At 40.1% G+C, this 13,469-nt stretch overlaps 1 protein-coding gene across 1 annotated transcript in view; it reads left to right on the top strand.

The window, feature by feature from the left end:
• LOC126190825 (rho-associated protein kinase 2) overlaps nt 1–13,469 on the top strand; it is a 201,927-nt gene that overhangs the window by 164,461 nt on the left and 23,997 nt on the right. The window contains 5 exon segments of the mRNA XM_049931396.1: nt 5,225–5,442; nt 5,546–5,765; nt 5,846–6,005; nt 6,084–6,162; nt 6,248–6,461. Coding sequence (XP_049787353.1) covers nt 5,225–5,442; nt 5,546–5,765; nt 5,846–6,005; nt 6,084–6,162; nt 6,248–6,461 — 891 coding nt within the window.

Here is a 13,469-nt window from a genome sequence, read left to right as displayed (position 1 = left end):
CTGATGTGCAAAGCAGTCTGAGTTATAGTGGGTAGTCTCCACGTGACCCGTGTTTACATTTAATGATTTTGCTGTTTCCGCTTCGTTTACTCTCACTTTAAATGAAAACAAAACGGATATCTGTGCTCGGGAGCTATCAAGTGAATTAAAACACATTCACATAATTACGGAAAGCTGAAATATGTCATTAGTTTCAGATTGTATTTTATTTCCACCTTTTTGACAGTCAAGCATTTATTGCCTTGCGGAACAATGACATTATTATTGTCTGTTTGCTTAAGAAATTTGACTTTCGTTAACCTTTTCCGCAGAGGCATCAATGTATTTGAAACGAAATGTTTAATTCCACAGTACTGGCTAGTGTCAACTGTTCGCTGCATTTCAAGTGCATGTTTTCATTTTCTAGCACGTATGGCATTATGCCATAATAAAGAACCAAACATGATGTAATGCAGTACTGGTGCTCCAAGAAAATTTGCACCCTGAAAAGCTTAATATCAGGTCGAGGTCTACTTCATTGGGAACCTGGACATACGAATGTGCCCTTTAAGTACGCACTTTAAATGTGCACATTTTAGTGTGGTCCACGAAATTCCTACGTCATGATAGCTACCCAAGCCCAGTGTCGCCTGTTATCTGTGCTGTCTGGGAACTGCCGAAACGAACCTATTCTAACAGGTCGCGGGAAAATATTGCGAATAGTGGTTTGAAAAGCATTACTTTCAAAGTAAATATCCTTTTACGTAAGTTGAACTATGTGCAAGAATGTACCATGAATTTATTAAAGCACAGAGCGTTTGACTCTCATTTAAAAATCAACTCTTTGATGACGAGCCCTTTAGAAGAATTTATAACCCTGAAGATCAGACATTTATGTCATTATTAAAAATTTTACTGGCACATATGTGTGATATATGTGAAAGTGTAACATGCGCAAAAAAGATCAGCAGTATATGCGAAAGCTTATCTTCTCTTGCAGCTTGAGACCAATCTTATATGTGAAAGCTTTGCTTTTATTGTAGCAACACTATGTATATTAATTTAAACTGTTAACTTTCCCTGTTTGTGTGTTCATGCTACTTAACAGTGATGTTGCTGTTGGCTGACTACATCACGTGTCCTATGCTCTGAATATCCGCTGTCATCGGCTGGAGAGATCACTTGACATGAGCTACGAACGGCTTACAAAAGCGCATCGAAATCTCAATTCCAATGATTCGGAAAGTAACATGCAATGTTTGGTGGAATTCCAATATATACTTTCGTAATACGAAAATACGCAGCGTGCATGTTGCTGCACATCAAAGATATTTCCAGAATGTGTCTTTTTCCCGGAGTTTCATTTTCTAAAGTGCTGGGAAATTGTACAGTCGTGTATAAAACCATAACCATTCAAAGGATTGATAAGGAAAAATATACTGTCACCCGGGAGAAAGTGTATTTTTAACCGGGAAATCTGGGAAAAATCCGGGAATTAATTTTTCCTCGTCCACGTATACACCCTGTGTATATTATAAGGTGCACCACATACCATATGTTGCCGTCATAGGTGATAATATTTTTAATATTTTGTAAATAGCTCTTGAATTATTGTTCTGACCATATTATCGACATTTTTGATCATAGGGTAACCAAAAGACGGTACAGTATAGTGAAACCAATATCCAGTAAGTGAAATAAATAGACTGTGACTGTAGACTAGAACAATAAAATCTCCAGTATTGTGTAAGTTGCTATTCCATTGACAGTATCTCAGCAAAATGTAAGACAAAATTTATTTTTTTATGGTGAATGATGGACCTATTTATGTCCCTTGGAAATACACTGAACTCAATAACTGAAAAACTATCAGTGGGTTACCGGTGTGTCTTCTGCAAAAACTGATCCAAACTGAAACATCTCTTCATTCCGAGATAAAAAAAAAGAGAAAATTAGGGAATTTAGTGTGGCTGTGGCGATACTGCTTTTAAATTTCAAAAAGGCCTGTGACAACATGCGTTGGCAGTTAATAGTGAACATCATTTGACAATTTGAAAAACTCTCAAAAGTAATCATATTAGTTGAAATGTGTGTAGAAGAAACTTTGTCAGTCAAATAATTTTAATGTTTTTGCTGGTCAGAGACAAGAGGACACCATATTACCAGTGTTGTCACTTCATCGTAAAGAAGATCGGTAGAGACTTCGCTAAAACAGATCCCTAAAAGCATTCTGTACTTGATTAAGCAGAATTTATAGCATTAATAAGAAACTGAAAACCAAAAGTAATCAGAAGGATGTGAAAGTATGATAAAATTGCCGAGAAAACAGAAATACATGTTAAAAAGAAGATAGAAAACCTGGTAATGGATGGAAAAAATGTAACTGATGCACCCGCCACTGTAGATGGATTAACCTCCAAGTGAGTGAACCACATAAAGTAACTGGATTATCTTCTGTGAGGATGATAGAACAGATATAGGAATAGATGCTCACATGTAGCATCTGGGGAGAGGGGGGGGGGGGGACACTTTACAGTTATGCCGAATTTCTGAGAAAAGGAGCATTTAATGCCATCTTCACTTATATCAGTCTACTGTAATTCTGGTATTTTTATAGTGATGTAAAGCTCCAACATTTGGTATAAAATATGAGTTAAAGCTATTAATTATCTAAAGAAAAGTATTAAGAAAAATTTTTAACTTGTAATAAGTGAAGAAACCAATAACTGGAGGATAGGGAAAAAAAATGAACTACGAGAGTTGCAGAAACACCATAATGAGATGCCATGGTGGTGAAGAAGTGGTAGCTGAGATGAGCTTTTCATATGCTAAGGATGTCAGAAGATAGACTGTGTAACACAGCATTCTTTATGCATGAAGAAGTGGCACAGTATTGAGCCAGCAGAAACTTAACACATATGTGGCATAAAACATGTTCAGATGTGTAGGAACATGTGCCCATTGTGTTTGTAGAGTGGACAGTGAATACATACATAATATTATGTGTGAATCTTTACAGAAAAATTCAGAGCATTCAGTTTTGTAGTTCCCTCATATATGTGCACAGCAAAACTCAAATGGCAACACTGGAATTGCTATTGGCTTAAGCTACTGAACAGATGTAAGTAAACACAATTGCTCTTGAGCATTTGAAAATAAGTGCTTAGCCATTCTAAGCTAGCTGCACATTTAAATAAATAACAACAGTAAACATAAGTGCCTGATAAGGTAATTTTATTACCACCTAAACTGAAGTCCACGACCACAGATCTCTCTCTCTGTAAATTTTTTCCCTTCGTATTACTGTTGTTTTCACTTACACCAGTGAACCTGAACATTATGACCAGTACCCATCAGGAGACTGACCGCCACCTGATGGTGTGTGGGGGCATTTGACATAGTAAGAGTAGTACGTAAGTGGAGCAGAGACTGATGAAGAATCATTCTATCGACAATATGAACTGTAAATGGAGAAAACAACTGACATAAGTGACTTAGAAAAGGGGAAGATCATTATGGCCTGGCACCTGGGAACAAGCATTTCAGAAACAGCAAAGTTGTCAGCTATTGGCATGCTACTGTTGTGAACATCTATGGAAAGTGGTCGAAGGACTATGAAAGCACAAGGAGGCAACAAGCTGTTTGATACCCACATCTCATTATAGAATGTGGATATCTGAGGCTTGCCTGCTCAGTAAAGCAGGATAGGCAGTGATTTGTGGTGGACTTATTGACAGAGTACAATTACGATGGGCACAAGAGTTTCGCAGCACACCATTCAGTCACATTGCTGGATTGGGGCTCTGCAGCAGATGACTCCTACCTGTTCCCTAGTTGACACAATGATGCCATCAGCCAGTGGCCACTGTGAATCAATGGAAACATGTTGGCTGGTCGAATGAACATGTTTTTTGTTACACCAGATCAACATATGTGTCCAGATAACTTAATGATCCAGATAAAAGGCTGGTCAAAATGTACTGCGCCACGTATGCAGGATGGTGGGGCAGTACTGTACTATGGGCGACATTCATCTGGGCTACCATAGGATTTGGGTTAGTAACTGAGGACACCGTGACCAAATAACTGCCATTCTTTCCTCACTAAAAAGTCTCTCCTACACAATCTGTTTTTGGATGGTTCTTGTGCAGTATTGAGCAATCTTGTGCCCAGTATGCTGAAGGGATTACCGAGATTTCCACAGACAAATGCCTGTAATTAATCCTCTGACCACCCTCGTGCCGTAATTATTTTGTATTCACAAAGTGAGTGTGTGTGTGTGTGTGTGTGTGTGTGTGTGTGTGTGTGTGTGTGTGTGTGTGTTGGGGGAGAGGGGTGGGGTGGGGGGAGCATCCTACCCACAATCCTTGCCACATGCCTGAAAATGGTATTCCATTGTCCGCCCAATCTACAAAATAACCTAGTTCATCCTTATGCTACACCTGTGTCATTTTATATTCATCCATTGTGAAAAAGAATGTCTTCAAGATGGTGGATGTTTGCACCAATATACTTTTGGAAATGATCTCTAAAAGTTTTGAACAGTCTGTTCACATGCATCATGAGGTATGGCATTCACGAATTCAGTAATCCACTCTCATAGAGTGTGGGGCCAATGCTCCAACACCTTTTCCATCAGATATCCCCAGAGAAAGAAATTACAGATGCTGAAGTCTGATGACTGCACTGGCCATCCCACAACACCCTTCAAAGAGACCAGAGGTACCGGAAACATTTCCTTCAAAACATTACTTGAATTTCGGCCTGTGTGAGCTGTAGCCCCATCCTGTTGGAACCACATGTCCCCCAGTCCCTCTTTGTCAACATTCCCTTCCATTCTGGGCTGCAGAAAATTTTGCAACATTGAAATGTAATGTTCGGAATTCACAATCACTGTCCTGCCTTCCTTCCCAAAGAGGGGGTGGGGGTGGGGGCTGTAGGCTGTATTGAGAGTTCTGTGTTCTGAAAGTAGGTTTTGTTGCAACCATCTTTCTCTTTGTGAAATTATTTTTCTATAACAATTGCATATGCACACAATGAAAAAGTTCACTTATTTGTTGAGTTCATTGTAACTGCCTAAGACATATTAACAGCAAGAAATTTTTTGTGAATGATGTGTAGATTTCTCCCATTTCATATACTGCCATAGAATCCAAGATTGCATCAATACTTCAGCTACCAATATTTCTTATTGCAATTAGAGAATATTTTTAGCCATACTTAAACAGAACTATGATGTCCACAGTTACAAATGAGGCCAATAATAACAATGAAGAACTGGAAAGGCTACACCGACAACTAAAAACAGAGCAGCTACTGAAAATGCAAGCTGTGAACAAATTAGCAGAAATAATGAATCGTAAAGATATGAGCAATGCAGGTCGTGGTAAGAACAAAGTTTCGTCAGCAGATCTTAGGAAGCGGGAGAAAGAATGTCGGAAACTTCAACAGGAGCTCACACAGGTAAGACTTAAAAATAGAAAATATTTCAAAACTAGAAATTTTTTTTTATTTCAGTTCGTTACAGAAAAGTCAAATGTTGTTCTGTGTTGTCCTCCCACCATAGGAACGAGATAAATACAGCCAGATGGTGGCAAAATGGCAAAAGGATATGCAGGAGTTACAAGCTCAACTTCAGGAAGAAAATACATTGAAAATCCGTCTGCAAATGGAGCTTGATTCCAAAGACTCCGAGATAGAGCAGCTACATGTTAAGCTAGCATCTCTTAGCAGTGAAACTGCATCATTAAGTAGTGCTGACAATGATGATGACTTAATAGGCCAAGGTGAGAAACAACCATTTAGTTGAATCCTCATTTAATTGTGTGTAACTCTTATCTAATGCTTTTATTTATTTTTTATTCAGAGTCAAGGTTAGAAGGCTGGTTGTCTGTTCCTAACAAACAGAATATAAGGCGACATGGTTGGAAGAAACAGTATGTTGTAGTGTCCTCAAAGAAAATAATATTTTATAATTCGGAAAGTGATAAGCAGAACACGGATCCTGCACTTGTTCTTGACCTTAAGTAAGTACCTTCTTGAATTTATTGTATTTAATGTAAGATGTAAAAACCATTTTTAACACTGACGGGTTCTCTTCATAGAAAAGTTTTCCACGTTCGTCCAGTAACACAGGGTGATGTAATTAGAGCAGATGCCAAAGATATTCCACGAATTTTTCAGGTAAGATATTAAATACACCACTTCTCACTAACATTCTTGAAATATAATTGTTTTCATTTCAATTTTGGCTGTGTTTTCCCCAAAGCTACTTTACGCTGGGGAAGGGGAAGCTAGAAGACCAGATGAGAGTGGTACGAATCAGTTGGAGCTCTCTACACTGAGGGATGATAAGCCGGGGACCTATTCTCTCAAAGGTCATGAGTTTATCCAGATCTCGTTCCACATGCCAACAAATTGTGAAGTCTGTCAGAAGCCACTGTGGCACATGTTTCGACCACCAGCTGCCTTGGAATGCAGACGTAAGTTCTCATTTTTTGATAAAATTGTTAATTATTCTATACGTGGAGTATTTCATATTTCTGTGGTAGCCACTCAACCTGGCAACCGGAAATTATCAGGGAATTGTTAAGTTCTGGGAAAATCGTGTAACAGTCAGGAACTTCTCTCATTTTTCTGGCATTTTAGTTCATAGCTTAAAAACAATGCATTTTTGTAATATCATATAGATCTCACTTAAAGCATGCTAAAATGTTGGAACTGCAGTACTAGTGGTGAGTGTTAAAAACAGAGTTCACATTACATGGGTCATTAAGACAGGTTTTGCCGAGTGGTGGCCAAAAATATTCTGTACATGTGAACCTTGCAGCCAGGTGATGTCATGTGGTGCAAAGTATTTGTCCCACAATGCAGCAGGCATCTGTTAGCTTTTTGTACCAGGTGACATAAAAAAAATGTGCAGTTTCCCCACTTGGCAAAACCTATCTTAACAAGCTGCGCTTCATTATTTTGTTTCAGCATATGTTGAAAAGTAAGTTCTGGATTTCAGTCTATTTTACAGTTAATATATGGCAGTAATATTTATTTGTGCTTGTGTTCTGAGGTTGTAGTATTACTTTTATTAACGCACAGTACACAAGTTCATTGTTTTTAGTGTTTGTATACCTGAGAGTAATCTTACCATTTTCATAATTAATTATCTGCATTTACATTTGTATCTACATGCCTACTCTGCAAATTACATGTCAGTGTGTGGCAGAGGGTTCATTGAACCACCTTCACATTAATTCTCTATTATTCCACTCTTCAGACAGTGCACGGAGAAAATGAACACTTGTATCTCTCTGTGCGAGCTCTGATTTCTCTTATTTTATTGTGATGATCATTACTCCCTATAGAGGTTGGCACCAACAAAATATGTTTTTGGAGGAGAAAGTTGGTGGTTCTGATTTTGTGAGAAGATCCCACTGTAGCAAAAAACACCTTCGGTTGAATGATTTCCACCCCAAAACTTGTATCATGTCTGTGACTCTCTCTCTTGTTTCTTGATAGTACAAAATGTGGTGCCTTTACTTGAACTTTCTTCATGTACCCCATTAATGCTATCTGGTAAAGATATCGCACAGTGCGGCAGTACTCCAAATGAGGACGGACACAGGTAGTGTTGGTGGTCTCTTTAGTAGATCTGTTGCATCTTCTAAGATCTGTTGCATCTTCTAAGTGTTCTACCAATAAAACACAGCCTTTGGTTCACCTTCCCCACAACATTTTCTGTGTGTTCTTTCCAATTTAAGTTGTCCATCATTGTAATTCCTAGGTATTTAGTTGAATTTATGGCCTTTATATTTGATTGATTTATCCTGTACCCGAAGTTTAAAAGATTCCTTCTGCACTCGTGTGGGTGACCTCATATTTTCCATTATTTAGGGTCAATGGCCAAATTTCATGCAGCTACCATACGGATATCTTATGTAAATTGTTTTGCAATTAGCTTTGATCTTCTGATGACTTGACTGGGTGATAAATGACAGCATCATTTGCAAACAACGCAATACAACTGCTCAGATGGTCTACTAAATTATTTATATAGATTATGTCAGCATAGGGCCTGTAACGCTGCTTTGGGGAACTGCAGAAATCGTTTCTGTTTTACTCAATAATTTTCCATCAGTTACTGCGAACTTTAACGTCTCTGACAGGAAATAACGAGTCCAATCACTTAACTGAGACGCTATTCCATAAGACACAATTTGATAATAAGCCAGCTGTGAGGTACAGTGTCAGAAGTATTTTGGAAATTTAGAAATATGGAATCAAGTTGAAATCCCTTGTCAATATCACTCAACACTTCGTGTGAGTAAAGAGCTAGTTGTGTTTTACAGACTATTCTCTTAGAGGTAATTCATAGTGTTCAAACACAATATATGTTCCAAAATCCTGCTGCATATTGGCGTTCATGACATAGGCCTATAATTTAGTGGATTACACGTATTGTGTTTATGAGTACAGGTGTGACCTGTGCAACTTTTGTATATGATTGATAAGTATGGAGCTATTGCATCAGCATACTCTGATAATACTTTGTGTTCTTTGATGCTCCCTGCCGCTGTTGTATAAGCAGCTGCCAGCAGCAAGTCTTATACTCTTAGCTCACTTATTTGTTACATAGTTTAATTCTTAATTTTTTTGTGTGTTTTTGGGTACTTGCATAGTTTAATTCATAAATGTCGGGCATAGTATAGTATTTGAGAGTTGTAGCATCGCATTTTAGTACCTGAATAGTGTAAATTCATGTAGTCGTCTGTCTTCTGTTTTTGTTTTGAACGGCCAGTGTCGGTTGGTCACAGCCAGTGTGCTCTCTGCCTTGGATAAGCAGCTGCCATCAGCAAGTCGTATACTCTTAGCTCACTTATTTGTTACATTTCTTAATTTCTTTCGTGTTTTTGGGTACTTGCATTGTTTAATTCACAAATTTCGGGCGTATTATAGTATTTGAGAGTTATAGCATCGCGTTTAGTAATTGAATAGTGAAAAATTGCGTAGTCTCCCTCTGTTGCTGAGCAATGTGTCAGCAGTGCGCAAGTAGCAGCATTACTGCAGTTACTAGAGAATCTTGTATTTTAATAACCGTTTAAATTTTGTGTTGATTTGTTTGTGCTCTCTGTAGATTAGTTCAGACGTTCTTTGCACAACAGTATTTAGCATGGATAGGGACTGCGACTGCTGTGTTTGGATGCGGGCTGAGTTGGCATTCCTTTGCTCCCAGCTTCAAGCAGTGTTGGCTTCGGTCACACAGCTTGAGGCTGTTGCCAATGGGCATCACTGTGGGGGTCCGGGCGGGGTTTGTCGGGGACGGCCAGCTCGTCCCACACATCCCCCGATTGGACTTCGGCTGTGGCTGCCTGGGATACTGCCCACATTGAGGCTGACCCCTCACCCGTGGTAGAGTGGGAGGTCGTCTCGAGGTGTGGCAGGGGGCGAAAGACATTCCAGAGGGCTGAATGGAAGGCCTCTCCAGTTTATCTGATGAACAAGTTTGTCTCTTCTGTCTCCGGCTGGTACTGATTTTCGGCTGGACATGGCTGCTTGTCCTGTTCCAGAGGTTGCCCCTCAGTCTGCAAGATCCGGGTGGTTGCAGAGGGTGGGCTTACTGGTAGTTGGGAGCTCCAACGTCTGGCGTGTAATGAGACCCATTAGGGACATGGCTGCAAGAGAGGGGAAGAAAACCAATGTGCACTCCATGTGCATACTGAGAGGAGTCATTCCAGATGTGGAAAGGGTCCTCCTGGATGCCATGAAGGGTATAGGGTGCACCCATCTGCAGGTGGTTGCTAATGTCGGCACCAATGATGTGTGTCGCTATGGATCGGAGGAAATCCTCTCTGGCTTCCGGTGGGTATTCTGATTTGGTGAAGACTGCCAGTCTCGCTAGCGGGATGAAAGCAGAGCTCACCATCTGCAGCATTGTCAACAGGACTAACTGCGGACCTTTGGTACAGAGCCGAGTGGAGGGTCTGAATCAGAGGCTGAGACGGTTATGCGACCGTGTGGGTTGTAGTTTCCTTGCCTTGCGCCATAGGGTGGTGGGGTTTCAGGTTCTGTTGGATAGTTCAGGAGTCCACTACACCCAACAGACGGCTACACAGGTAGCAGGGGTTTTGTGGCATGGACTGGGCGGTTTTTTAGGTTAGATGGCCTCGGGCAAGTACAGAAAGGGCAACAGCCTCAAAGAGTGCGGGGCAAAGTCAGGACATGCGGGAACCAAGCAGCAACCGGTATTGTAATTGTGAACTGTCGTAGCTGAGTTGGTAAAGGACTGGAACTTCAAGCACTGATAGAAAGCACCGAAGCTGAAATCGTTATAGGTACGGAAAGCTGGCTGAAGCCAGAGATAAATTCTGCCGAAATTTTTACAAAGGCACAGACAGTGTTTAGAAAGGATAGATTGCATGCAACCGGTGGTCGCGTGTTTGTCGCTGTTAGTAGTAATTTATCCTGTAGTGAAATAGAAATGGATAGTTCCTGTGAATTATTATGGGTGGAGGTTATACTCAACAACCGAGCTAGATTAATAATTGGCTCCTTTTACCGACCTCCTGACTCAGCAGCATTAGTGGCAGAACAACTGAGAGAAAATCTGGAATACATTTCACGTAAATTTCCTCAGCATGTTATAGTCTTAGGTGGAGATTTCAATTTTCCAGATATAGACTGGGACACTCAGATGTTTAGGATGGGTGGTAGGGACAGAGCATTGAGTGACAATATACTGAGTGCACCATCCGAAAATTACCTCGAGGAATTAAACAGAGAACCGACTCATGGAGACAACATCTTGGACCTAATGATAACAAACAGACCCGAACTTTTCCATTCTGTTAGCGCAGAACAGGGAATCAGTGATCATAAGGCCGTTGCGGCATCCCTGAATATGGAAGTAAATAGGATTATAAAAAAAGGGAGGAAGGTTTATCTGTTAGCTGCAAGAGAGGCGCTCTGCATCGCGGTGTAGCTTGCTGTCCAGGTTTCGAGAGGATGCGTTTCTGGATGAGGTATTGAATATATTGCTTCCCCCCTACTTATACCTCCCGAGGAGATCACGAATGTAAAATTAGAGATATTCGAGCGTGCACGGAGGCTTTCTGGCAATCGTTCTTCCCGCAAACCGTACGCGACTGGAACAGGAAAGGGAGGTAATGACAGTGGTATGTAAAGTGCCCTCCGCCACACACTGTTGAGTGGCTTGAGGAGTATAGATGTAGATGTAGATGTAGATGAAGGAACTTTGGAATGCTGTGTTTGGTATATCTGCTTTAGCAGCACTGTCATCAATAGTATTTCCATTGCTGTTGCATAGATGGAGAAGACATTGATTATGTCTTGCAGCTGGCATACTTTCCGTACGAGCAAAATCTCTTTGGACTTTTTGCCAGATATCGAGACAGAGTTTTGTGTGGAAACTGTTACAAGCATCTCGCAGTGAAGTCTGCACTAAATTTCAAGCTTTTGTTAAAGATCAACATTCTTGGGTTTTTGCATTTGTTTAAATTTGGCATGCCTTTTTTGTTGTTTCTGCAATAATGTTCTGACCTCTTTCGTGTATCGTAGGAGTCAGCTCTGTCTTTTATTAATTTATTTGGTATAAATCTCTCTATTGGTGTTGATAGTATTCCTTTGATTTCAAGTCACACCTGGTCTACAATTACATTGTTAATTTGGCAGTGGAGACTGTCTCTCAGGAAGGCAGCAAATGAGTTTTTATCTGCTTTTTTGAATAGACATGCCGTTCGTTTATTTATGGAGAGTTTGGTATTCAGTCTTGCTACGACAGCCGTGTGTTCACTAATCCCTGTGTCAGTTTTGATGGTCATTATTAGCTCAGCATTATATGTTGCTAAGAGGTAAAGCGTGTTCTCGCAACTGTTTACTATTAAAGTGGGCTCTTGAACTAATTGCACTAAATAATTTTCGGAGAAAGTGTTTATGCGCACTTCTGGATTTAAACATGGATTTTCCTCAACTTATTGAGGATAAATTGAAGTTACCACCAACTATAATTGCATAAACTATCAGAAGTAGCATTTGACAAATATGATACTTGCACTGTAAGACTTGGTACTTGTTCATAACTTTCCAGATGTAAAGACTCTCTGATACAACCTCCTGCTTTTTTCTTACAAAACAAGAAACTGGTATACATTTCTTTGAAAGTTCAATTGCCGATTTGCATTTCTTCCTCTTCATATGACTTGTTAACACATCTCTATACAGAATGAGATTTTCACTCTGCAGCGGAGTGTGCGCTGATATGAAACTTCCTGGCAGATTAAAACTGTGTGCTGGACCGAGACTCGAACTCGGGACCTTTACCTTTCGCGGGCAAGTGCTTACCACTGAGCTACCGAAGCACGACTCACGCCCCGTCCTCACAGCTTTACTTCTGCCAGTACCTCGTCTCCTACCTTCCAAACTTTACAGAAGCTCTCCTGCGAACCGTGCAGAACTAGCACTCCTGAAAGAAAGGATATTGCAGAGAGCACTTGCCCGCGAAAGGCAAAGGTCCCGAGTTAGAGTTAGAAAGCTTGCTTTCTTTTGTATGTGTGTGTCCTGCCGCTGCTTGGGGGAGTAGATTTTTTTATCAATCCAATTATAATATAGAGTCAGATCTTTGTGTGATTGGACACACACTTCTTATTGTATATGTCATATGTTTTCCCATGTGCTCGATTCACTTTTTGTGGTCTAGTCTTTTACCAGATCTTTCTTCCTCATGCAGGTTTGAGGATTTCATCTAGTTACTTGAAACGTGCAACTTTGTTTATCTTGCTGTATGTTGTGTCTAATTTTTTGTATTTTTAATTTCGAGCAGAATAATTCAGATTTCTGGTAAGAGATTTTCAGGCCAACATTGTCTGCACATTGTTTTAGTATTTTTATTTGTTTGGCTGTTGTTGCTTCATTGTCTGAGAGTATGGCCATGTCTGAGAGTATGGTCCTGTACAAAAGCAAGGTTTGAGATTTCTGTTCTTTTTCAGTTCTTCTTCCCATTCCCTCATTACTTTGTCCAGTACTACGTTCAATAATAGTGGGGATAATATGCTGCTGTGGTGTACTCCAGCTTTGATCATGAAGGGATCAGACATTTCACCTATGAATTTAGGTTTTGCTGCTATGTCAGCCAGTTGTCAATCAATGGAATCATGTATCTTCTTGAAATATGTGAAGGTGCAAGTGATTGGAGCATACCTGATGGCCTTATATTTTGGAATTGTTTTCAGATCAATGAACAACTGGGCAGAAGTGTGTCTTGTACTCACCAGTTTTGTGTCCTGATTGTTCTTGTTTCATCTGGAGGAAGAGAATTTTTTAAGTGACTTATAACAGGGAGGCACCTCTGTAGCTGTTCACATTTGTCCTATCTTCTTTTTTGTCCAGTGGGAGGATAAGTGGACATTTCCAATCACCAGGAAGTTTTTCTCTTCGCCAAATATTTGTAATTATTTGTGTAAATTCCTGTAGAGACTTTGATC

The sequence above is a fragment of the Schistocerca cancellata genome, chromosome 6, assembly GCF_023864275.1.
Source record: "Schistocerca cancellata isolate TAMUIC-IGC-003103 chromosome 6, iqSchCanc2.1, whole genome shotgun sequence".
In the NCBI taxonomy this organism is placed as follows: domain Eukaryota; kingdom Metazoa; phylum Arthropoda; class Insecta; order Orthoptera; family Acrididae; genus Schistocerca; species Schistocerca cancellata.
This window is presented reverse-complemented; position numbering and strand designations above follow the sequence as displayed.